Genomic DNA, 27,151 nt, shown 5'->3' with positions numbered 1-27,151 from the left:
ATGCTTGGCTGCTAACTGAAAAAAGGGACTGTGGTTTGAACCTATGAGCCACACCGTGGGAGAAAGATGTGGGAGTCTGCTTTTATAAAGATTACAGCCTTGGAAACCTTATGGGACAGTTGTACTGTATTCTATAGGGTTGCTATGTCAGTATTGACTTGATGGCAACAGGATTGGTTCATTGTCTATAGGATAAAATCTGAACACCCCATCAAGACCTATTTTTCCAGTCATCTTTTGATTTCCGCCATATGTATTTAAAGCTCCAGTACACATAGCAGTGCCCTTTCACCTTGTTCGCTTGGTAAATAAACACCTCTTGGCTTTAAGGCAAAGTTCCAGCATTCTATTCTCACTGCTGCTCAGCAGCACTCCTCCCACAAAGCAATGCTTCATGATTCTTCTTTATGTTCCCATAATACTCAGTGGGCTTGCCTTTAGGACTGCTACTAACCTGCAGGGTACCTGTGCGCCAATAAGAAAAAGGTGCCCCTACCTGGAGATACTGTATTGTCAAATGCTGCAAATTTGTTGTGAGAATATGCAAATCTACAGTGAATGTGATGGGAGTGGCACCGCCTTAGACATGCTGCCACTAGGCACAACACCCACTGCACTGGATGCAGTGATGATGAACCTCCTCCACTACAGAACAGCTTCAATTATCTGTTTGCATATCTGTCTCCACCATTGTATTATGGGCACAAATTCTGTCCCACTAATGCCTAGCAGAAGAATGTGGCAGTCTGCTTTTGTAAAATTTACAGCCTTGGAGACCCTCTGGGACAGTTTTACTCTGCCGTACAGGGTCTCTATGAGTTGGAATCAACGGCAGTGGGTAATGCCTAGCCTTAGTGACTATTGGAGGTTTTTGATGCATTGTAGGTTTTCAATAGATTTCTATTGAATCAATTCAAAAATAAGTAAAGTATAAGGGAAGAATGATTATAAGGTAAGAATATTAAGTGCTATAGTGACATCTCTTCAATATAGGTGTGATTCCTGCCCCCCAAGGATATTAGAAGCTTTTGGGCTTCATGTATTTCTTACTACTTACTCCCTCCCCACCCCCGGCCCCATTTTCTCATTTGCCTGTGTTATCTTTTATTATAGGGAAAGTCTATGGTCCCACAGTGGCCAGGTGGGATGAAAAGGGAAGAGCAGTTCTCAGAAAAGTGTAGTGTGGGAAACCCATTTTAGAAAAATTAGATACACAAAAATAATTTGCAATCCCACTGTTCAGGAATAACAAATGTGAACATCTACTTCTCCAGATATTTTTCTGTCTAATAAATATATGTGTGTGTGTGTAGGTTATTTTAAATAAAAATTAATGATTCCTCTCAAATAAGGAGTGGACAAATGCATAAATATGTAAATCACAAAGAAATTGCTGGGCCTAAGGAGGACCTTCTTTAAAATTAACAGTTTCAAAAAGTGGAATAAGCTGCTTTGGGAAGTGATGAGTTCCCTGTCCCTGGATGTATGCAAAAAAAAAAAAAAAAAAAGGGATCATAAAACTCACTTGCATGTTGTAGGGGTGATTCATGTATCTGGCTATAGGTGGATTAGAGAATTTCTAAAGTCTTAGATTCTTTGATCCATTTGGAGAATTCTCATGGATTCCAAGGGGAACTTCTAAAAGTGTCTGCTGTACTGACAGCCAGGATGAGCAGTGTTCCATAGCCCTGTCTCAACCAGCATAAGGCTCAAAGGCAGCCTTTTAGAGGTTAATCTTTGAACTCACTCATAGGCTTACTTAAATTTCTCAGGTCGATGGGTGAGTTTTCAGTTCCACAATGCGTTCTGGCCCAGCAATGCATAATGCAGTCATTGTGCAATTAGTGTTAAATTAGTTATAGGATAAAATGAAACACATTTGGCTTTTTGAAAAGGGGGACTTTCATACAAAGCCAAACTTGAGGGAAGAAAGCCAAAGAATGTTTCAACTCAAAAAGCAATTTAGTTTGCAAAAGGAAGTCAGAAAATTACAACCCGTCATACCTAATTACTGTACACATTTGCGTTTGAACATGGGCTCTTCCTTCAAGGAACTGCCTCCAAGTTCCTTCCACTTCACTTCTCAGCAGCCAGAATCCACTGCTCATGGCAAAACAGTCATCAGAGCAATGTGATGTTGTGTATTTCCTGACAGAGTTGTAAGAGGCACTGACAGATTGAGTGTTCTAGAGAGTCCTGTTCCAAGCGAAGTAATGGGCATGTGCTTATGAAAAGTAGGATGGAGGAGAATGTCGATATTCCCATGAGAGCTGAGTGAACTGAATGCTTTTTCCCTCAAACTTCCATGATTTGGAGAATATATGTACATACACCCTTCTCCAAATGGTGAACTTAATTCTACTCATTCTCCCCTAGCAGGGCTAAACTTAGTGATTTCCTTCTTAAAAAAACCGAGCATGAGATGGAAAACACAGTAACTTCACAGTGGAGAAACTGGCAAACACTACCTTAAGCGATGAACCAAGTGATGACACCGTCAATGATGTCATATGGATATCACGGAGCCATGACGTAATGGCAAGGGCACTTTGTGTCTGTGGTATCTTTCCAAAAAAACATTAACTCAGGCTAATAGTGAGAAAAATAACAGCCGATCTCAAATCAGGGACCATTCTACAGGATACCTGTTGAGTACTCCTCAAGATTGACAAGGCTGTGAAAAAAAGAACAGACTGAGAAACTGTTACAGACCAATGGAGCCTGGGGAGATAGGACAACTCACTGCAATGTGGTATCCTGGATTGAATCTTGGAACAGAAACAGAACATTAGTGGAAAACTGGTGAATCCAAGAAAGCCTAAAGTTTAGTTAAAAATACACTAATGTCAGTTTTTTTGGTTTTGGCAAATGTACCATGGTACTGAAAGATGTTAACAATGAGAGAACTGAGTGAGAGCTATATTGGAAGTCTTCTATACTGTCTTTGCAACTTGTCTGTCAACCTAAAATTATTACAAATTGAAAAGTTTATTGAAAGCATTTCAAGGACTCATTTTTTCTTCAGTACAAATTTCTTTTCTGTTTCCTTAATGGACTTGGTCCATGGCTCTTATCCTGATGCATCCTGATGTTTTAAGAAATCAGTATGTCCCCCACCAAGAGTGCCTACATTCCCAACCATATGGATCAAACACCATGTGTTTCTTATGGAAAATGCTTAGTGTGGTCATTCGTCATCAACTGCTTGGCAATTGACCACAGAGTCTCTGAAAAACAGGTTTATGATGCTTAACCCAATTATGTACAAAGAGACCGTAACAGTCTGAGAAATGGCTGGACACAATTATGATTACCCTTGGTGAATGATTATAAAGCTGGTTGATGTTAAGATGGCAGACTTTATTTCGGAACTAATAAAAGGGACTTTCGAACTAATTTAGTCAAATACCCCTCCAAAGTGCAATAATGCCTTTGCAGCATCTCTGACTGATTGAAGGCTCTCTGCTTTTGCTTATCTAGCCAACTCACAACATCCTGATGAGAAAGAAGAACATTCATTTTCAATCGTGGTGAATATAGTGGCTTACACAGTTGTTTGACCTCCTTCAAGAAAGCGGGAGCCAAAACTTAAGTCAGAGTCAGAAATAATCTATAAGATTTTTGGAAGAGGTTTCCACCCTGAAAGTGGGATAGCCATGGCAAACCAAAATTTCTTGCCTCTATTTGGATGGAGCCTTCTCCTTCCTCACTGCATATCTCTATTAGTTTTATTACCATGATGAAGCCTTTCACAATTAGATTTTCTCTCTCCTCTCATACCTTTCCCTGGACTCAGACACTGAATTAGTTTGAACCTGATTGTGATAAGGTGTCAATATTTTTGTGTCCATTTTGGCTTGTTTCACAGCTGGATTGAGAGCTTCCTAAGGCCAAGGGCCATACCAGTGACATTCTTTGGGTTACCTCACATTCATGGCTCAATTATTACTGAATATCAGTTTTAATAAACAATTGATTGAATAGATAGATAAAAGAAGAGATAAATGGAGATTCTTGCAAGTTATTGTTTGTGAAGGATGTCCTGACTCTCCATGTCTGTAATTATTGGTGACTTTCAACCAGTAATTTTTATCCCATCCCTCTCCAACCTAGGCAGAGAGATGCCACTTGGTCTTTGAGTACTGGTGTCAGAAGGGAGGCATGAAACATATTTGCACTCCTTAAGTGGGAGCATTGAACTAAGAGCTTATTGAGTATCCTTAGTTCTTAGAATTCAGCCCTGGTAATTAGTGGAGAGTTGCCTGATGTCCTCCTTATGGGTTATGTGATCCTACACAGCTGCAGACACTTTTCTGAAGTATTAAAATTGTGACTTAATTGGCTAATTGCCAAATATGCAGGGCTTGGTTGCTGAATCTTTGAATAGACTACATTCCTCCCATTGTCCTATTAATTTCATGCCTGTCAGAGGAAAAAGAAGTTTTCAGAAGAAGCTTTCATCTGTAGTGAAATTACCACCTTTACCCTTTGAAGTTCTTTTTCTATTATCTTTCCCATTTATTTAATCTCTCAACTGTCATCAGTTTTATTGCCCAGTCTGCCAACATTGATTTTCAAGAATCCTGTGGTTTCTTGGGTGTACTTTGAAAAAGACAAAGTACCACTAGTTTGTTTATAGCCCTTTCTTCATCTATAAACTGTTTACTCTCACCTGCTCCCTCTACTTTATGAAATATAATCTGGGTGCTAGAAGAACTTGGTGTGAAACCATCAACAACCAAAAGGAGTCCACTTCAAGCAGGCACGGTGTTCTTGGCAGAGTTCTAGGGTGACATCTGTGAGTCTTTGTGGCTCCAGGATGAGATGTTCACATTTCCAGAGAGGCATCCAGGAGATCCATAAATAGATGACAGAGTCTATGTGAATGGAACAGTGGAATGCTTTAAACAGAAGTTCCTATTGATGAGGGACAAGGCTTCTCTGGGAGAATGTCTTATAAGACACCCTAATCCATAGATGTCGTCTAGTGTTAAGTAAAGTTTGAACAAAATTCACTAAAGAGGGGTCGAAAGTACTTGTAGTACAGCTCCAGATGAAAGATATGTTATTAACTGAGTCTTTGGTCTTTAGAGGTTGTGGAAATGAAGTTATAGGGTGTCTTGGATTGAATTGTGTCTCCCCAAAACATGTATATCAATTTGGCTATGCCATAATTCCCAGTATGGTGTGATTCTCCATTTTGTCATCTGATGTGATTTTCTTCTGTGATGTAAATTTTATCTCTTTGATGTTGATGAAATGGAATTAGTGGCAGTTACGTTAACGAGGCAGGACTCAATCTACAAGATTGGGTTGTGTCTTGAGCCAATCTCTTTTGAGATATAAAAGAGAGAAGCGAGCAGAGAGACAGGGGACCTCATAACACCAGGAAAGAAGCCCTGGGAGTATAGTGTGTCCTTTGGATCTCAGTCTGTGCACTGAGAACCTCCTCAACCAGGGGAAGATTGATGACAAGGACCTTCACCCAGAGTTGAGGAGACAGAAAGCCTTCCCTTGAAGTTGGCACCCTGAATTTGGACTTGTAGCCTCCTAGACTGTGAGAGAATAAATTTCTCTTTGTTAAAGCCATACACTTGTGGAATTTCTGTTATAGCAGCACTAGATAACTAAAACATAGGGTATTTAGTAAGATGACTAGGATCACTAATTTATCTCCAAACTACGTTCTGTTTAACTGTTACACTGTGGTTTATAATTAAGATAACGTATCTTGCAACAAATTCTCACTCATTGCAATTGGTCATATAGCTCTGAGATTCCTGGGTATATTTGGTTGAAAGCATTTTACTTTGAAGATGAGACTTTCTGGATGGAAATCAAGGTTGAGTTTCCTTAGAGGTGCTTGGTTTGGGCCAGTTGGTTCAACAAGCTCACGATATAGCTGTGAAATACTTCTGAGATGTGTCTCATGAGATGAGGAGGGCATGCCATCCAAACAGGATGAGTAATCTCTTTTCATGGAAATTTAAAGCTGAGTATTGACAAGTGTTTTCTTGAGATGCTCCTCAGCAACCTGGGCTTCAAACACAGGAAGAACTAAAGGAATTCTTGTTTCATTTTTTTGCAGATGGATATCCAGTTATGCCAGCACCATTTGTTAAAAAGACTGTCTTTTTCCCAGTTAACTGTTTTGGGGCCTTTGTCAAATATCAACTGCTCATATGTGGATGGATTTATGTCTGGATTCTCAATTCTGTTCCATTGGTCCATGTATCTGTTGTACCAGTACCAGGCTGTTTTGACTACTGTGACAGTATAATAAGTTCTAAAATCAGGTAAAGTAAGGCCTCCCACTTTGTTCTTCTTTTTCAGTAATGCCTTATTTATCCAGGACATCTTTCCCTTCCATGTGAAATTGGCGATTTGTTTCTGCATCTCATTAAAGAATGTCCTTGGGATTTGGATCCGAATTGCATTAAATATATAGATCGCTTTTGGTAGAATAGACATTTTTATAATGTTAAGTCTTCCTATTCACAAGCAAGGTATGTTCTTCCACTTATGCAAGTCTCTTTTGTTTTCTTGCAGAAGCATACTGTAGTTTTCTTTGTATAAATATTTTACGTCTCTGGTAAGATTTATTCCTAAGTATTTTACCTACTTGGGGGCTACTGTAAATGGCATTGATTTGGTGATTTCCTCTTCGATGTTCTTTTTGTTGGTGTAGAGGAATCCAACTGATTTTTGTATGTTTATCTTGTATCCCGATACTCTGCTGAACTCTTCTATTAATTTCAGTAGTTTTCTGGAGGATTCCTTAGGGTTTTCTGTGAATAAGATCATGTTATCTCTAAATAGAGATACTTTTACTCCTCAGGTTCGGGGGGGTGTGAGTAGGCTGTGTGGCTGGCTGCTTCTCCCTGAGGAAACTGCGGCCGAACGCTAGTATCAGCCCGCCGCCGCCGCCGCTCCAGGAGTGGTGCCTGAGGGCTCTCCTCGATTCAGTTCCAGTAACTTCTCTCCACTTATGAACGGCCTCTTCCTCCCCCTACCCCTCAGTTCATTGTCTAAGCTTGCCTTTGATGCTCAGGGCTCCCAGCTTGTCACAAATATACTTGTTTCACTTGTTTTTTCCAGTCTTTGTTGTAAAGAGGGCTTGACGGAAGCGTCTGTCTATTCTGCCATTTTGGCTCTGCCTCCCAGAAACTCCTAAAGGAAGTCTTAATGTCTGGTATTCACCATCATTGAATCTACCATTGATGACTGACTGTATTTATGAAGTAAGCCATTCAGAAGTGTAAGAGTTTTGTTTTTTCAACCTTGGCCATCAGTTGTGTGACATACTGATTCCTTCTTGCTATTGTTTTAATGCTTTTTATATATAGATATTGTGCTTATTATTGAGTTTGTGGATTATGTTCCTCCTGATAGGCATGATAAATACTAGAGCCAGTCTTTCACAAATGAAGGGAGTCTTTACACAAGAAATACGAACTTGGAAAGGTTGTCTTAGATGGCAGGGTGGGAAATTCTGTGTTTCTTGATCTTGCTTACTCCAGCCTATAGTTTGATGAATGTGTTCATAATGGAGGGTGATCCCAATTGGCAAGGGAAAGATGGCATCTGCTGCAAGCAGGCAGGCCAAGGGCATGGTGGGAAATCATATCTCTTGGGAATCGTAAATGAAAGATGGGAAACTATACTATGGCAGAGCCAAGCTACCTATCTACCAAACCCAGTTTCTCTTCTTTTACCGGATCACTTGGACTACATGTTCTATCTTCCCTTATAAATACATGTGAACATGTGACTGAGTTCTAGGTAACGACACAAGATTGAAAGTGATATGTACCTCTTGTAGGCCTGACTCATAAAATCCTTCTGTGTGAGATTCTCTGTATTTTCTTTTCTGTTGGCTTGAGGTAGATAAACATGGCAAACTTGAAGGGTACATGTAAAAGGGAAGAGCCAAAAAACAGCAGGAACTTGGGTTCCTAAATCATCATTTGTAGGAAGTCTGCCCACTTTATGGACTTCGTATGAGTAAAAAATAAATATCATTTTTTTGATTGGGCCATTCATATATTTTTGGATTATTTATTATAGCAGCTAACATTTTCCAAACTAAGCCATATACCTTAAAAACTAGGTTACCCATTTACCTATTAATCTCACGTAATGGTAAAAGTTTGAATTTTGGTTTCACACGCAAAGTTCATGGGATAGTTCTGTAACTTACTATCTGAGTAGTTTAGGATGAAGGTAAATCCCCAGGAGCAGAGAATCAATCTCTGAGCTGCAGCTTCCCTTCCCCTTATGGTTGTACACCCCCATCTCAACCTCATCCTTACAGTGCTTGGGCCTTATTTTATTAAGAGAGACAGGAAGTTTCAATATAGGTTATGCTAAATTATTTACTTGTCATTTCCTTATCTATTTCTAGCCAAAGAAACTCTTCTGCTAGAGCTGGAAAAGCACTTTTACTTACATTCCTCAGTTCCATTCATTCTGCTACATAACAACTATGTCTACTGATCTTACCATAACCAAAGCATTAGTGTAGCAAATACTTTCTAGACTGAGAGATCTATGAAAGCTGACAGCTTATTGTCTTGTTTAGAACTGCCTCTCCAACCCCTGACAAGGAGAAGCCACACAGTAAATATCTGCTGATTATATTAAAATAATGCTCTCAATAACTCAGGTGATCATGAGCAAAACATTGGAGATAAAAGCAAGAGAAAATCTTAGTCTTTAACTTCTAGAATGTGGCGGATATTATCCTTCAATATAACTACTAGGTATACCAAAAAACAAACAAACAAACAAAAAAAAACCCACTGCTGTCGAGTCGATTCCGACTCATAGTGACCCTATAGGACAGAGTAGAACTGCCCCGTAGAGTTTCCAAGGAGAGCCTGGTGGATTCGAACTGCCAACCTTTTGGTTAGCAGCTATAGCACTTAACCACTATGCCACCAGGGTTTGCACTAGCTATACAGGGAGGATGAATTAATAATCATTTGAAACTAGGTGAAATGGTTCATGCTAGATGAAGGTTGGAGTTCCTGAATGGTGCAAATGGTTAAAATGTTGGAGAGGCTGTGGGAAGATTGGAACTCTTATGCACTACTGGTGGCAATGCAAAACGGTACAACCATTTTGGAAAATGATACAGGCATACTTAAAAAAAGTTAGAAATAGAAAAACCATATGATCTGGCAATCCCACTCCTAGGGATATATTCTAGAGAAATAAGAGCCATCAGGTGAATAGACATATGCACACCCATGTTCATTGCAGTATTGTTCATAATACCAAAAAGATGGAAACAACCTAGGTGCTCATCAACAGATGAATGGATAAACAAACTATGGTACATCCACACAATGGGATACCGCACAAAAATAAAGAAACAGTGATGAATCTGTAAAGCGTCTCACAACATAGGTGAACCTGGACAGCATTGTGCTGAGTGAAATAAATCAATCACAATAGGACAAATATTGTATGAGACCACTACTATAATAACTCATGAAAAGGTTTACACACAAAAAGAAACAATCTTTGATGGTTATGAGGGAGGGAAGGGATGAGAGGGAAAAACAGTAAGTAGTCAATAGGTAAGTGGTAACTTTGGTGAAGAGTAAGACAGTACACAATACTGGGAAAGCCAGCACTTGTCCAAGGGAAGGCCATGGAAGCTCCATAGATGCATCCAAACTCCCTGAGGGACCAAATTACTGGGCTGAGGGCTGTGGGAACCATGGTTTTGGGGGAACATCAAGCTCAATTGTCCTAACATAGTTTATAAAGAAAATGTTCTATATTCTACTTTGGTGAGTAGTGTCTGGGGTTTTAAAAGTTTGTGAGTGGCCATCTAATGTACTCCACTGGTCTCATCCCATCTGCACCAAGGAGAAAGAAGAAAACCAAAGACACAAGGGAAAGATTAGTCCAAAGGACTAATGGACCACAACTACCACAGTCTCTACCAGACTGAGTCCAGCACAACTAGATGGTGCCCAACTACCACCACTGACTGCCCTTCAGGCATCACCATAGAGGGTCCCCGACAGAGCTGGAGAAAAATGTAGAACAAAATTCTAACTCACAAAAAGGGAAAAACAAACAAACTAAAAAACACCAGACTTACTGGTCGACGGAGACTGGAGAAACCCTGAGAGTACTGCCCCCGGACACCGTTATAGCTCAGTACTGAAATCACTCTTGAGGTTCCCCGTTCATCCAAAGATGAGACAGGCCTATAAAACAAAATGAGACAGAAAAAAGGCTAAAGAGGCACACCAGCCCAGGGGCAAGAACGAGAAGGCAGGAGAAGACAGGAAAGCTGGTAATGGGGAACCCAGGGTCAAGAAGGGGAGTGTGCTGATACATCATGGTGTTGGCAGGTAATGTCACAAAACAATACGTGTATTAATTGTTTAATGAGAAAGTTGTTTTCTCTGTAAACCTTCATCTAAAGTACAATTAAAAAAAAAAAAGAAAGAAAAAGGCCCGGCGATCTACTTCTGAAAACTCAGCCATTGAAAACCCCATGAAGCACAGTTCGTCTCTGACACACATAGGTTTCCATGAGCTGAAATCGACCCGATGGCAACTGGGAAAACAAAAAACAAACAAACACAAAGCCAAACCATCAATTTAATTCCTGGTAATTGAGCTGTTTTCAAGCAATTGAGTAGATGGTGGACATATCTATAGAATGAAACGTGCAAAATTCTCCTAGTTTGTCACTTAGCCCTGTCTGTGCGTCTTTGAGTGTGTGTGTATCTTACTGATCACATATCTGATGCAGAAATCTAGCCCTGGCTTTGAGTGAAAGTAGACGGTTGTCTGGGAGGAGTGATTTGTGGGATGACCAAAAGGCTCTTGGCCCAAAATATCTCTCTGTCTTGACTTTCACTGATCTCTGAAACAAGGAGAACTTTTTTTCTTTGATTTATGTCATTGTCCTCATTAGACACACTGGGAAGGATAACATGCTATCTAGCTATTAGTCATTGATGCAGTAGTGCAGTGTTTCTAAACTGGGGCCAGTTTTGCCCTTTGGGGGACATTTGGCAGTATCTGGAGACATTTTGGTTGTCGCAACTGAGAGGAGGGGGTTTTGCTGCTGGCTTCTTGTGGATAGAGACACTGCTGAACCCCCTACAGTGCATAGGACAGCTCCCCTTTCCCCAACAAATAATTATCTGGCCCCAAATGTCAGCAGTGCTGAGACTGAGAAACCCTGCCTCAGTGTGGACTCCATTCATTGATAGACCCTTTTTAGAAGATAGTTAGCAGAGCAGAAATTTCGAGAATGGGCAGATTGGATAGCTAAAAATTTGTAAAGTTGGAAGGTGAATGCTGGAATATCTTCACATCCCAGAGGCTAACCCACTGCCATGGAGTCGATTCTCACTCATAGCGACCCAGAGGCTACTGGTCAACATATTTGAAATGAGAAGGAAAGAATTACTTCCTCTCAGGAAATTTGCCAAATATAGAGTTGTCCTTTTCAAATGGCATAGTGCCTATCTTAAGTTAACAAATGTCAGCAGAGGCTGTAGGGGCAGGAGTGGAGGAAGGTCCGGGATCATTGAACTGGAGTCAACACTGGCCTCTTTCATCTGTCTCTCACTCCGTCTATCTGGAGCCTGGAGCAGGTGATGCCTTCAGAACATCTGCATATCCCACCTTATATCTCTGAGGGCACACCTGTCCTCTGAGATTCTTGAGCACGTTTCTAGAAGATGAACAGACAGCACGTCTATCTCCCTTTCCCTCTGTGTCTTCCCTCATGTTCAGAATCTGATACGCTAAGCACCACCGCTTGTTCATACTGCCAAAATTATAAAATGGATCTCTTATCACGAGGATCTACTATTAACTCCAGTCTGAGATCATAGAACATCTCAGGGTCATGAAACTAGAAGGAACCTGAGAAACCATCTCTACTTATTCTCTTAGCTGAGCATGAGGAAAGCGCACAGGGTCCAGAGAAGGTAAATGATTTCTCTCGTGTCGTAACAGAAAAGATGGGATTAGAACTACATTTACTGCCTCCAAATCTGATGCTTCCTCTACTCTCTATCATTTTGTTTTTTTGTAAAAATTGGCAATTGAGTCAGAAACTCAGTGAAATCTTTGTTCTTTATTTGTGATATTTTACAGTTTAAATGCACGTCCTCCCCCTCCTTTTCTATTTTTTTTTTTTTTACTGTCATTGATTCCAAATTCGGATTTTATAAATCAAAATTTCAATGCTTTTTATTGATTTACTTCTGTGATCAGTTTGCATCCCACTTACTATTGCTGTGTAACAAATTATCCCAATCTCAGTGGCTTACAACAACTATTTTATTTTGCTCACAATTTTATGTGTCAGGAATTTGGAAATGATACAGCTGAGCAGTTCTTCCTTGGTGTCTCTTACGCGGCTGCAGTCAGAAGTTGGCAAGGGATGCAATTACCTGAAGGTTCAACTGGTCTGGCCATCCAAGATTGCTTACTCATGGTTGACAGCTGGTGTCAAGTGTTGGCTGGGAGCTCATCTGTGGCTATCTACTGGAGCACCGTAGGGTCTTCCCATATGGCATATGCTTCCTCACAGCATGGCTGCATTAGGATACTCAATCTTCTTACATTGTGGCTTGGGGGCTCCTGATGCCAGTACCCCAGTTGCCTGGGCATATATTGCATTGCTTTTTATGACCTAGTCTTGGAAGTTAGGAATTGTCACTTCTGCTACATTCTTTTTTAGTAAGATTGGCCAAGATTGAAGGGTGGGCAACACAGATCCTACCTTTTGATGGTAGAAGTAATAAAAGGTTTGTGGACATGCTTGAAAATCATCATAGTTTTGACTCTAGAATCAAAGAATTTTCATTAAACCAATATTCATTTGGTTACTTTAGTATGTCATAATATTTTTTTCCAAACTTTCTAGGTTTTAAAATTCAATTCAGAAAATATGCGGAGAGATTACTCTTGTGCTTCAGTAAGTTGTTTAACTTCTCTTGACCTCAATTTTCTCATTAGTACAACAGAGAAAATGACAACCAACTTGCGGTATTCAGCACTAAGTGACGTCTGAAACAATGTAGGCGCACAATGGTGATAATCATAATATTATGGTCTGTATGGAAAGCCAACTTGTATCCAGATGCCTATTTCTTAACCCTCAAACCATACTGAATAGTCTCTGAAAAGTAGGTTTTCAGAGGATTGTTAGCTGCTGTCAAGTTGACCCCTGATTCATGGCAACCCTTTGCACAATGGAATCGGAGAGTTAGGATTGGCTGATTTTCAGAAAGAGATCGCCAGGCCTTTCTTCCTAGCCCATCTTAGTCCAGTAGCTCTGCTGAAACCTGTCCAGCATCACAGCAACATGCAATTCTCCTCTGACACACAGGTGGTGGCTGTGCATGAGATGGATCGGAAGGTGAGAATTTTACCTCTGAACCACCACCGCACCGTTTCAGGGGATAAAAGAGCCCATTACCTGCTAGCTTAGAGAGTACTCAAGTAGTGGAGGGAGGCCATGAGATGGGAGATGTAAGGCCATCAAACTTGTCTTGCTTCATAATTCTGCCTTAGATCAGTTAAGAATTAGCTGTTCAGAGGACCTGGCAAAGGGCATCTTCTTGGTGCTTCGGGAATGAATATGCCTCAAGGAGGCAGATCCGAGTATCCCTGTCCTGGACACATTTTGATCCTTCAAGTATGTTGCCAAGGTGGTGGATTCAGAGAGGATGAAGAATGAGTGGCAGCTGCTGGTTGAAGCAAGAAGGCGGCAGTTTACTTCCTCAACTTTGGTGCTGAGCCTTGGGTGGCAGGCACCTGGAAGTGTTATTTACATGCTGTGTTTAGAATCCATTCAGAAAAGCTGAGCACTGTTTGGCACTTCTTTTCACTAATCCTTAATTCAAACCTGCAAGTTTTTTGTGCTGTAATTTGTCAACTGTGCCTTGGAGAAACTTCACAGCCTTCCTAGAAATAAGAGACGAAGCGGCCTTTCCAATGAGTGTCATTTAAAAGAAATCAGAGAACCTTTCAGGGATTCGATGCTACTGATTGCTGTCATTACTATCATGACTCGGAGCCTATACCATTTACTGAGTGCCAACAAGTCTATCGGGCGTTGGTAAGCACACAATTCCAAATTATTTCTGCCCAGAGAATTCAGCCTCACCTTTTTCATATGTTTTATTTTTTTCTCTGCTACTGAAGAGTTTGCTACTAAATTGGGCACATTGTGACCTGGTTGGAAAATTGGTCCAGGCAAGTGTATCTCAGAGGATCTTCAGACCTATTTTGAGATTATATGACTTTTGTAGGAGATATGGCTATGGGAGATATTTATCAGTCCTTGAGCATTTATTGTGTCCTACGCAGTGGGCTGAGCATTTCACATCCATTACAGTATTTCTAAGGAGCCCTGATGGCACAGTGGTTTCAGTGTTTGGCTGCTAATCCAAAGGTTGGTGGTTCAAACTCACCAGGCACTCTGCAGGAGAAAGTTGTGGCAGTATGCTTCCATAAAGATTACAGCCTTAGAAACCCTATGGGGCAGTTCTATTCTGTCCCATGGGGTTGCTATGAGTTGAAATTGACTATAGGGCACAAACCAACAGCCCAATTGTACCCAATGACTCATGTATGATTATTAGTTCAGTTATGTGGGTGAGGAAATTGAAACTTATAGAGCTTATGGAAAGTAGTCCAAGGTCTTTCTGAATTGAAACTAATCCTTTTAACCACTTTCTCTCCTCCCGCTCTCCCTTCCTGTCTCCCTCCCTTCCTCTTTCCCTCGTTCTCTCTCATTTCTTGCCCAAGCTTCAGTGGCCTTCTTTATGTCCTTCAGGTTTGCCAGGCTTCCACCAACCACAGGACTTGGCAAGCACCTCTCCTTTTGCCCTGGGCACTCTTCTCTCCCACGTTCTTCTAGTTAACCCTTGAATATCCTTCAGCACTCAACTGAATAATTACATCTTCAAGGAATTCTTTCCTGACTCATGTCACATAAGCCCATTTTGTATTCACATGGTACAATAAACGTAGGCATTTATCTTGGTTGCAATTTTACTTGCATTTGGGTGATTTCTGGATAATTTCTGCCTCCCTCACTTGCCTGGAGGAGCCCTGGTGGTGCTCTAGTTAAGTGTTTAGCTGCTAACTAAAACGCTGGCAGTTCAAATCCACCAGCCGCTCTTTGGAAACCCTATGGGGCAGTTCTGCTCTGTCCTAATAGGGTCTCTATGTGTTGGAATCGACAGCAATGGGTTTGGTCTTTTTTTTTGATTAGTCTGGAAGTGCCATGAGGACAGAGACCTTGTAAACATATATGACCTACGGTATTCCCAGCACCTAATGCATTGTTTGTTATACAGTAATTACTCAACAAGTATCTGCCAAATGAATGAAAAATGGACCACATTCTATCCTTACCTTGTGCCAGATCATGAATTCTTTATTTTTCTAAGAGAAGGATCATTGATCACCTTAACAATTAATTATGTAAAGCCCAATATACGATTGGGGCATTTGTCAGATTTGGTGGCCAGAAAACTATGAGGATAGATCCTAGTGGGGTTGTTCATTATTAAGGTTCCATGTAAGACACTCTATCCAGATACCACTGCTATTCCTTTTATTTTTTTAATATTTTGCTAAACATTACCCATCACCCAGCTTCTATAATTATCATCTTACGGCAATATTATTTTATATAAACAAACAAACAAAACCAAACCCTTTGCCGTCGAGTCGATTCTGACCCATAGCAACCCTATGGGACAGAGTAGAACTGCCCCACAGTTCTGATGGAACTATGAGTGGCTGATGGATTTGAACTGCCATCCTTTTTGTTAGCAGCCATAGCTCTTAACCACTGCACCACCAGGGCTCCATTATTTTGTGTATTTCCCCATTATTTCCACCTCCAGCCTCTATCATATTGAAACAAATCTCATTTCATTTAATTCATAGGTATTTCATACTCTTTAAAAACACCTTTCCCTTATGATTGCACTTCAACCTTGACTGCAAGTTTCTCTTTCTATCTAAACTAGATTTCTAATGTTGCGGCTTCTATTTGTTCTTGTGTAAAGATAGAGAGCTGCTAGCCCCATTTTTGGTATTATTACCATTTTTTAGCAATTGAAGTTTGTGATCAAGGCTCCTGTAAGTCATTCGTTACCAACTACAAATTTAATAACGTCTTTTATTTTACCCAATGGACCATATCTAGTGAATGTTCAAAATGCATGAATGGAAGAACAAATTTATTTTTGGCAAAATGGTTTTCTTGGGCTGTGAGCTGTGTCCTGTGCTCTTGGCTCATGAGTTTGGAACAGGTCCTGTTCAGCCTTTTCCTTTAGATACCAAGAATTACAATTTCAAGGATTTACCCTTTCAATCCGTGGGAACAGAGCAGCAGAATGGGTAAGCATTTCACTTCTGTGATACCATAGGTGGTGGGGATGGACAGTTTGTTCCCAGTCCAGTAACATTTGGCCGGTCAGCCAGACTGGTCATGGAGAAAATTAGGGGAAGGGGGGGGGGCACAGGATACTTCTTTTTTCTTTTCTTTTAATAAAATTTTATTTATTTTGTTGTTGTTGAGAATATACAGAGCAAACCATGTGCCAATTCAACAGTTTCTACATGTACCATTTAGTGACATTGACTGTATGCTTCGAGTTGTTTAATCATTCTCACCCTCCTTTTCTGGGTTGTTCCTTTTCCATTAAGATAAATTCACTGCTCCCTAAGGTTTCTACCTAATCTTTTGAGTTGCTGTTGTCGATTTCATCCCATACAGATAGTTCTTAAAAGAGCACAGTGTTCAAGGCAGATCTTTTTTTACTAGTTGTTAAGTGCCATTGAGTTGATTCCGACTCACAGTGACCCCATGCACAACAGAATGAAACACTGCCCAGTCCTGTGCCATCCTCACAATTGTTATGCTTGAGCCCATTGTTGCAGCCACTATGCCATTCCATCTCATTGAGGGTCTTGCTCTTTTTCCTGACCCTCTACTTTACAAAGCATGATGTACTTCTTCGGGGACTGGTCCCTTCTGATAACATGTCCAAAGTATGTGAGACATAGTCTCACCATCCTTGCTTCCAAAGAGCATTCTGGTTGGACTTTTTCCAAGACAGATTTGTTCTCTCTTTTGGCAGTCCACGGTGTAGTCAATATTCTTCTCCAGTACCACAATTCAAAGGCATCTATTCTTCTGTCTTCATTATTCATTGTCCAGCTTTTGCACGTATTTTTACTGTTAAGTTAAGCTATTGTTTGGTTTTAAGAAGACTTCAGGGAATATTTTTGGTTTAAAGTTTAAAGATTATCTCAGGGCAATAGTTTCAGGGGGTCATCCAAACTTCATGGCTCCAGGAAGTCTACAGTCCATGAAAATTTGAAACTCTGTTGTACATTTTCCTCCTTTTGATCAGGATTCTGCTATAGAATCTTTGATGAAAATGTGGCTGGGCACTATCCAGTTCTTCTGGTCTCATGGTAAAGGAGGTGTTATGGTTAAAGTTATGCATCACCTGGGGTGGGGCATGATTCTCAGTAGTTTGGCAGTTATTTAATGATGTACTTTGGCAGTTATGTAATGATGTAATCAACTCCACAATGAGATCTGCTATAAGCAGCTGCCAATCAGTTGAAAGAGAGTTTCCTTGAGGGTGTGGCCTCTCTCCAGTATATAAATGGATGTTCCAGCAAGGTTCTTGCTCTGGATCCTGCATCTGGCTTGTCATCATCTGACCTCAGGTTCTTGGGATTTGAGCTAGCAGCTTACCTGCCAATCTCGGGTCCATCAGCCCCTGCAGCTACATGAGCCAGGAGAAGCCTCAAGCCTGACACTTGACTCACAGGGTTGGACTTGCCAGCCTCTACAACAGGGTGAGCCATTTCCTTGAGATAAATCTCCCTCTCTCTCTCTCTCCCTGTGTACATACATCCTAGTGGGAGTGAAATTGTATCTCATTTAGTTTTAATTTGCATCTCTCTGATGGCTTATGAGGCTGAACATATTTTCACATATTTCATGGCTACTTGAATGTCCTCTTTGGTGAAATGTCTATTCAAGTCACTTGCCCATTTTATGACTGGATTGTCTTTTTGTTGTTAAGTTGTCAAAGTTTTATATATGTTTTGGTTATTAGATTCTTTTTGGATATATGGTATCTGAAGATATTCTCCCAGTCGATAATTTGTATTTTTACTTTTTTGGTAAAGTCTTTTAATGAACAAAAGTTTTTAATTTTTATGAGGTCCCATTTTTTAAATTTTGTCTTTTGCCGTTTGTGGTTTTATTATATTTGATAATCCACTGTTAAAAGCTAGGCCTGATAGCATTGCCCCTGATTTTTCTTTTAGGAATTTTTTGGTTCTAGTTTGGTCCTTAATCCATTTTGAATTTGTTTTTGTTAATGGTGAGAGGCTTGGATCCTCTTTCATTTTTCTGCATGTGGAAATCAATTTTCCTAGCACCATTTATTGAATATACTCTTCTTTCCCCATCAAATGGACTTAGCAGCCTTGTCAAATATCAGTCGTCTGTAGATCTGTGGGTTTATTTCTGAACTCTCAATTCTATTCCATTGGACTATGTGTCTATTGTTATACCAGTACCAGAGTGTTTTGATTATTGTAGCTTTAGGTTGTTGTGGTTGTTAGATGCCATTGAGTTGGTTCTGACTCATAGTGACCCTATGCACAACAGAACAGAACCTGGCCCTGACTTGCACCATCCTCACAATCATTATGCTTAAGTCCACTGTTGCAGCCACTGTGCCATTCCCTCTTGTTGAGGGTGTCAGTTAGCATTCCTCAGCAATGACTGAAAAGGGGAGCAGATAGACTTGAACTAATACCCTGGGAGGTCTGTCCTATGGATTTCAGAGGCCTGAGCTATGGGGTGTGCAGGGAGGCCAGTAGAATGTTTTCTGTGGGAGCAGACTCCACTTCACGGGCCTTCTACAGCAATTCATAGTAGGCTTTGGAGCTGACAGTGTCTGGGTGGGGAAGGTACTGGCATACTCCAAATGGACCCCCCGGGAGGTCCGCCTTGTTCCTATCAAAGTCCCCTTGGAGTATGTGGGCTGTGGGTGTAGCCTCCACTAAAGATGCCTGCTTCAGTCAGCAGTCCTCAGTGCTAAGTGAAAGGTGGACAGACAGACCTGACCTGACTCCCCACGAGATCTATCCTGTTGTTTCAGAGGCAAGAGCTATGGAGTTCACAGGGAGGCAGGTAGAGTATTGACTAGGAGAGCAGACTCCACTGCATGGATCTTCTTTAGCAATTCATAGGAGCCTTGCAGTTGACAGTGTCTGGGTGGGGGAGTTGTTAGCACACCCAAATGGAACCCTTGGGAGGTCTGCCTTGATTTTAGAGCAGAATCTTGGGGTCCTACCTCTTTGTACAGGCAGGGGCTATTGTGATTAGGGAAGCAGGCTTCTTTTCTGTGGCCACTTCTCCAGTTCACAGCAGCCAGCAGCCCATGTGGCTGTGGGGAGGGGCAGGGGTGGTAGGACAAGTGATTTTTCTACTTTATGGGACAGGTTGTTGATTTGTTGATTCTTGCCTGTTTGCAGTTCCCTGCTGCTTTTTTCTGCTCCCTGATTCTCAGTCTCTCAAAGCTGAGCACTGCTTCCTTATTGTATTTGTGGGGGAGGGTAAGAACTGTGGTTTGTTATGCTGCCGTCTTCCCAGAATCCCTCTTTTTTCTTCACTTTTAAGATTATAATGACATCGATGGTCCCTATTCATCAACATATCCAGGGTGCCACAAATGGTTAAGTACTCAGCTACTAACGGTTCACATCTACCCAGAGATGCCTCAGAAGACAGGCCTGGTGATCTGCTTCTGAAGTATCACAGCCGCTGAAAACCCTATGGAATGCAATTCTACTCTGGCACACACAGAGTAAGTATCGACTTGACAACAGCTGGTTTAGTCATCCATCAACATAGTGCCTGGAATGTTGTAGGCATTCTATATTTGCTTGCTCAGTTGGACTGACCGAAGAATTGAGCTGTGCACACTGTAAAATTTTGTAGCACTATTATCTCTGATAAATTCTGGCATCAGGAAAACAGGATATCAAGTTTCTAGAAGGTTGCATGTTAGGTTTCTGTTCCATTCCATTCCACTCCACTCTAGTCCACTCTACTCCACTCCAATCCACTCTACTCCATTTCATTTCACTCCATTCCATAACTCAACAAAAAACCAAACCCGTTGCTGTTGAGTTGATTCCGACTCATAGCAACTCTATATGACAGGGTAGAACTGCCCCATAGGGTTTCCAAGGAGCAGAAGGTGGATTTGAACTGCTGACCTTTTGATGGCAGCTGAATGCTTAACCACTGCACCACTGGGGCTCCCTCCACCCCATAGTTTATTGAATACCTACTTCTGTGCAAGGCTGACAGTAGGATTTGAGAATACAAAGAGGAATGATACAAAATTCTTACTCTAGAGGGGCTCACAGTAATGTAGTAGATTAAAAAAAAGTATTCTAAAGGAAGTATGTTGTCCTTTTTGTTAGGTGCCACCAAGTTGGTTCCAACTCGTAACAACCCTGTGTGCAACAGAATGAAATGCTGCCTGGTCCTGTGCCATCCTCACAGTCATTGCTATGCTTGAGCCCATCATTGCAGCCACTATGTCAATACATCTTGTTAAGGGTCTTCCTCCCTTTCACTGACCCTCTACTTTCCCAAGTATGATCTCCATCTTCAGGGACTGGTCTCTCCTGATAGCATGTCAAAAGTACATGAGATGAAGTCTTACCATCCTTGCTTCTAAGAAGCATTCTGGCTGTATTTCTTCCAAGACAAATTTGTTTGTTCCTCTGGCAGCCCATAGTATATTCAATATTCTTTGCCAACAGCGTAATTCAAAGATACCAATTCTTTTCTGGTCTTCCTTATTCATTGTCCAGCTTTCGCATGCGTATGAAATGATGGAAAATACCATAGCTTGGGTCAGGTGCACCTTAGTCCTTAAAGTGTCATCTTTGCTTTTTTTTTTAACACTTTAAAGAGGTCTTTTGCAGCAGATTTGCCCAATGCAATACATTGTTTGCTTTCTTGACTGCTGCTTTCAGGGTGTTGATTGTGGATCCAAGCAAAATGAAATCCTTGACAATTTCAGTCTTTTCTCCATTTATCATAATATTGCTTATTGATCCAGGTGTGAGGATTTTTGTTTTCTTCATGTTGAGGTTTAATCCATGCTGAAGGTTGTAATCTTTATTCTTCATTGGTAAGTACTTCAAGTCCTCTTCGCTTTCAGCAAGCAAGGTTGTGTCATCTGCATATCACCACAGGTTCTTAATGAGTCTTCCTCCAATCTTGATGGTGTGTTCTTCTTTGTATAGTCCAGCTTCTTGGATTATTTGCTCAGCATATAGATTGAATAAGTATGGTGAAAGGATACAACCCTGATCCATACCTTTCCTGAATTTAAACCACACAGTATCTACTTGTTTTGTTTGAACGACTGCCTCTTTGTCTATGTACAAGTTCTGTATGAGCACAATTAAGTGTTCTGGAATTCCCATTCTTCACAATGTTGTCCATAATTTGTTATGAGCCACACGGTTGAATGTCTTTGTATAGTCAGTTAAAAAACAGGTAAACATCTTTCTGGTGTTCTCTGCTTTCAGCCAAGATCCCTCTGACATCGCAATGTTATCTGTTGTTCCACATCCTCTTCTTAATCCAGCTTGAATTTCTGGCAGTTCCGTGTTGAAATACTGCTGCAACTCCTTTTGAATGATCTTTAGCAAAATTTTACTTGTGTGTGATATTAATGATATTGTTTGATAATTTTAGCATTCTGTTGGATCACCTTTCTTTGGAATGGGCAGAAATATAGATCTCTTCTAGTTGGTTGGCCAGGTAGCTGTTTTCCAAATTTCTTGGCATAGACGAGTGAGCACCTCTAGTGCTTCATCTGTTTGTTGAAACATCTAAGTTTGTGTTCCATCAAATCCTGGAGCCTTGTTTTTTGCCAATGCCTTCAGTGCAGTTTGGACTTCTTCCTTCAGTACCACCGGTTCTTGATCATATGCTACCTCCTGAAATGGTGGAAAGTCAACCAATTCTTTCTGATACAGTGACTGTATTTCTTTTATCTTCTTTTTATGTTTCCTGCGTCATTCAATATTTTTACCTTAGAATCCTTCAATATTGCAACTTGTGGCTTGAATTTTTTCTTCAGTTCTTTCAGCTTGAGAAATGCTGAGTGTGTTCTTTTGTTTTTTTTAACTCCAGATCCTTGCATATTTCATTACAATACTTTATTTTGTCTTCTCAAGTAACCCTTTGAGATCTTCTGTTCAGCTCATTTACTTCATCATTTTTTCTTTTCTCCTTAGCTACTCCAAGTTCAAGAGCAGGTTTCAGAGCCTCTTCTGACACCCATTTTGATCTTTTCTTTCTTTCCTGTCTTTGTAATGACCTTTTGGTTTCTTCATGTGTGATGTCCTTGATGTCATCCCACAACTCATCTGGTCTTCAGTTAGTAATGTTCTATGTGTCATATCTATTCTTAAGATGGTCTCTAAATTCAGGTGGCATATATTCAAGGTCGTGTTTTTTTTTTTTAATTGTGCTTTAGATTAAGGTTTACAGAACAAAATAGTTTCTCATTAAACAGTGCATGTATCGTTTTATGACATTGGTTAACAACCCCATGACATATCAACACTCTCGCTTGTTGAACTTGGGTTCCCCATTACCAGCTTTTCTGTCCACTCTGCCTTCCAGTCTTTGTCCCTGGGATAGTGTGCCGCTAACCTTGGCATTGACTTCATTACTGAGCTAAAAGAGTGTCCAGGGGCCATATTTTCGGTGTTTCTCCAGTCTCTATCAGGCCAAACAGGCCAGTAAGTCTGGTCTTTTTCTGTGAGTTAGAATTTTGTTCTACATTTTTCTCCAGCTCTGTCTGGGATCCTCTATTGTAATCCCTGTCAGCAGTCAATGGCGGTTGCCGGGCACCATCTAGTTGTACTGGACTGAGTCTGGTGGAGGCTGTGGTAGATGTGGTCCATTAGTCCTTTGGACTAATCTTTCCCTTGTATCCTTAGTTTTCTTCGTTATTCCTTGCTCCCAAAGGGGTGAGACCAGTGGAGTATCTTAGATGGTCACTCACAAGCTTTTAAGACCCCAGATGCTACTCACCAAAGTAGAACATAGAACATTTTCTTTATAAACTATGTTATGCCAATTAAGCTAGATGTTCCTTGAGACCAGGGTCCCCACAAACCTCACCTCAACAATTTGGTCCCTCAGGGAGTTTGGATGTGTTTATGGATCTTCAGGAAATCCTGGTGGCATAGGTGTTAAGAGCTACTGCTGCTAACCAAAATGTTGGCAGTTTGAATCCACCAGGTGCTCCTTGGAAACCCTATGGGGCAGTTCTACTCTGTCCTTTAGAGTCGCTATGAGTTGGAATCAACTTGACTACAATGGTTTGGTATGGATCTTCCATGATCAAAGTCGAATTTTGACTCTCATGGACTTGTTTTAATTGTTTTCAGCTTGAACTTGCATATGAGCAATTGATGGTTTGTTTTGCAGTTGGCCCCTGGCCTTATTCTGACTGACAATATTGAGCTTCTCCGTGATCTTTTTCTACAAATGTAGTCAATTAGATTCCTGTATGTTCCATTCATTGAGGTCCACGTGTATAGTCACCATTTATGTTGTTGAAAAAAGGCATTTGCAATGAATAAGTTGTTGGTGTTGCAAGATTATATCATGCAATCTCCAATGTTGTTCCTCTAACCAAGGCCATATTTTCCAACTACTGATCCTTCTTCATTGTTTCCAACTTTTGTATTTCGATCACCAGTAATTATCAATGCATCTTGATTGCATGTTTGATCAATTTCAGACTGCAGAACTTGGTAAAAATCTTCAGTTTCTTCATCTTTGGCATTTTGGTTGGTGCCTCAATTTGAATAATAGTATTATTAATTGGTCTTCCTTGTAGGCATGTGGATATTATCCTATCTCTGACAGCATTGTTCTTCAGGATAGATCTTGAAATGTTCTTTTTGAATCTGATGCCATTCCTCTTCAATACATCATTCCTGGCATAATAGACCATATGGTTGTCCAATTCAAAAAGGCCAATTCCATTCCATTTCCACTCACTAATATCTGGAATATTGATCTGTATGAGTTCCATTTCATTTTTGATGACTTCCAATTTTTCTAGATTTATACTTCGTACATTCCACATTCCAATTATTAATGGATATTTGTAGGTGTTTCTTCTCATTTTGAGTTGTGCCACATCAGCAATGAAGGTCCCGAAAGCTTGACTCCATCCGTGTCGTTAAGGTCGACTCTACTTTGAGGAGGCAGCTCTTCCCCTGTCGTATTTTGAGTGCCTTCCAACCTGAGGGGCTCATCTTCTAGCCTCATATCAGGCAGTTTTTCACTGCTATTCATAAGGTTTTCACTGGCTGAGTTTTTCAGGAGTTTTTTTATACCACCAGGGCCTTCTTCTTAGTCTGTCTTAGCCTGGAAGCTCCACTGAAATCTGTCTACAGTGGATGACCCTGCTAGTTCTTGAAATACCGGTGGCATGGCTTCCAGCATCACAGGAACACAGAAACTGCTACAGATTAAAAGTGACTGCAAATTCTTTCCACTCCTCCAATTGAGAGGTGCAGTCTAACTCTCCTCCTCATGAATCTATGAAATGATTTGTCAATAAAATTCAGCAGAAATGACCTTTGGACTTCTGAGACTAAGTCAAAATCAGCCTTGCAACTTCCTCCCGGGTCTCTTGGCTTGCTTGGTCTGGGGAAGCAAGCTGCTGTGTAAGAAGTCTAATTACCTTAAGACTGCCATGGTTGAGAAGCCACAGATAGGTGTTCTGGTTAATGCGAGCCAAGAGGAGCCTAGTCTGCCAGCCATCCCTGGCAAGTTGCCAGACATGTGAGTGAAACAACCATAAACCCTTCAGACCAGCCCATCTGTCAACTAAGTACCACCTAGTACCTCAGCTGACATCACAGGAAGCAGAAGAATCTCTTAACTTAAACCCTGCCCAAATTCTCTGCCTACAAAATCAATAAAAAGGTTGCTTTAAGCTATTAAGTTTTGGGGTATTTTGTTACTGCAATAGATAGTATACTGTAATAGACAACCAGAACTGGGAGGTAAGAAAATACCTAGACTCTTATAAGAATTCTAATAAAAGTGTGCTCTAAGTATTGTCAGAAAACAAATGTAGAGCAAATAGTTCTTTCCACATTGGACCACTTGTGGGGGCACTGATCGTACTGTGGTCTTTGTGAATGGTGCACCATGGAGTTGTGCAGTGCCCAAGTACAGACATATGTGGTGGTTTGGGGTAAGCGGTTCTGGGAAGGCAGGATCGCTGGGAAAACTATAAATAAGTGAAATTGGAGCTGGGAATTGAAATATAGGTAGATTTCACTGACTAAGGAAGAGGAAGGAGAAATGGTACTTAAGGAAGTGATAACATCATGAGCGAATCCTTGAGGGCACAAGCTGTGTATGTTCTTGAGACATGGCAACTGGTCCTGAGGGGGTTGGGGTGTAGAGTACTGGGGTGGGGGGAGTGGCTGGAGATGAGCGGCCCAAGGCAGAGTGATGTGAAGAGTCTTATTCATATATCATAAAGAGGAGTCAGGAGAAGAAAGGCAAAAGGGAGACACAGAAGGTTTTAAAGGAAAGGAGCAACACATTTAACACAGTATTTGAGAAAACTGTGGTTCAAAGCCCTGCAAACTGAAAGACACTGTTTTTCCAACTGCCTGCCTCTCACTGAAAGCTTGGCAGATCCATTCTTTATAGGAAAGTCTTAAAAGACAGGGAATTACTCAGTGATTCATTTAAAAGGATCATTAAAGGAAAATCGAGGCACTTCGCATCCTGCCTCCTTTAATTGCTCATTTATTATTACTGTGGGTGAGAAAACAGCTTTGTTATTCTTCTAAATAGTGTAAAATATTTATTGGTAAATATAGCAGTGCATAAATTAATGCCAGTTGAGATTTTGTGGGGAATTTTTTTTTCTCCGCCGATGGCCATAATTTTTCCTTAAAGAAAAATAATGTTGTACTGATCATTCTGCCTCAGAGCTGAGCAAGAACATTAGGAGCTCAGTATCTACATGACGGTGTTGTCTCTTAGTTTCTATGTGATGGCAGGGTTCTCTTGGCGGGCTGGCCCTATAGTTAGTTTGTGAAATCAATTTACTTTGTATTTATTAAGATCATAGTGCTTGAAAATGAGGCATTTGGAGGTATAAAATTATGCTTCTTTTCTTCGTCACATCTGAATTCAGTAACAACTACCAACCAAAAGTGGCTTTTATACATGAGGATATTTATTACTCTATTTATCTGAAAGTCCCCAGGTAGGTGGTCCATGGAGTTGGTTTGGTTCAGTGTGTTGACAGTGTCACCAAGGACCTAGGATCAGGTCCTAATATACCAATGTCCAAAAATACAAGGATTTTTTTTTTTTTTTTTTAATGTCTCTCTGTTTCTTCTTTGTCTCCTTTTTTTTTTTTTAAACCCTGGAGAAAAATATTTTCCAGGATCCCCCAGCAGACTCTCACTCAGATTTTCTTATCCTGATCTAGGCTAATGCCCAACTCTAAACCAATCACACAAAGAGGAGAAAGGCTTAGAAGGGAACACCCATGGCCCATTCCCTGGGCTGAGATGAGGAGCCCAACTCCTCCTTGAGCACACTGCTGCCACTTGCTTGAAACCAATGTGTTTTCTCAGAAGGAAATACAGGAGAGTGACTTATGTGTATGCAGACAACAGTGACAGCACAGGTCGAATCAACTTGGGGTGGTGATTTAATGCATACCCTATGTCTAGGTCTATATCCCCTCTGGCAGATACAAGAGAAGAATCTAAGACAATGTTTGTTCTCAGGGAGTATGAGTAAATGACATTGTAGCAAGGGAGGTGATTCCTTAGCTTGAGAAATTAATTCCATAAAATGTGCTGATTATCTATTACACATTGTTGTTAGCTACCTTGGAGTAGGCCCCTGAATCGTGGTGACCCCATGCACAATGGAGTAAAGTGTTGCCGGGTCCTGCACCATGCCCATAATTGGCTGTGGACTGGACTATTGTGATCCATAGGA

General features: G+C 40.8%; 1 protein-coding gene across 9 annotated transcripts in view; it reads left to right on the top strand.

The window, feature by feature from the left end:
- AGBL1 (AGBL carboxypeptidase 1) overlaps positions 1–27,151 on the top strand; it is a 1,130,253-nt gene that overhangs the window by 34,503 nt on the left and 1,068,599 nt on the right. Inside the window, exons 1-2 of one of the 9 annotated variants that reach the window (XM_049905902.1) lie at positions 17,623–17,889; positions 19,730–19,916. The exons of 7 other annotated variants lie outside the window; for them this stretch is intronic. In XM_049905902.1, the coding sequence (XP_049761859.1) occupies positions 19,890–19,916 (27 nt within the window). In that variant the 5' untranslated portion in view covers positions 17,623–17,889; positions 19,730–19,889. Of the gene's footprint in view, positions 1–17,622; positions 17,890–19,729; positions 19,917–27,151 lie in introns of those variants that run through there. One more of the 9 variants, XM_049905901.1, reaches the window with a different exon arrangement.

Source organism: Elephas maximus, chromosome 13, assembly GCF_024166365.1.
Source record: "Elephas maximus indicus isolate mEleMax1 chromosome 13, mEleMax1 primary haplotype, whole genome shotgun sequence".
Lineage (NCBI taxonomy): Eukaryota > Metazoa > Chordata > Mammalia > Proboscidea > Elephantidae > Elephas > Elephas maximus.
Note: the sequence above shows the minus strand (reverse complement) of the source record. Positions and strands in the feature narration are given on the sequence as shown.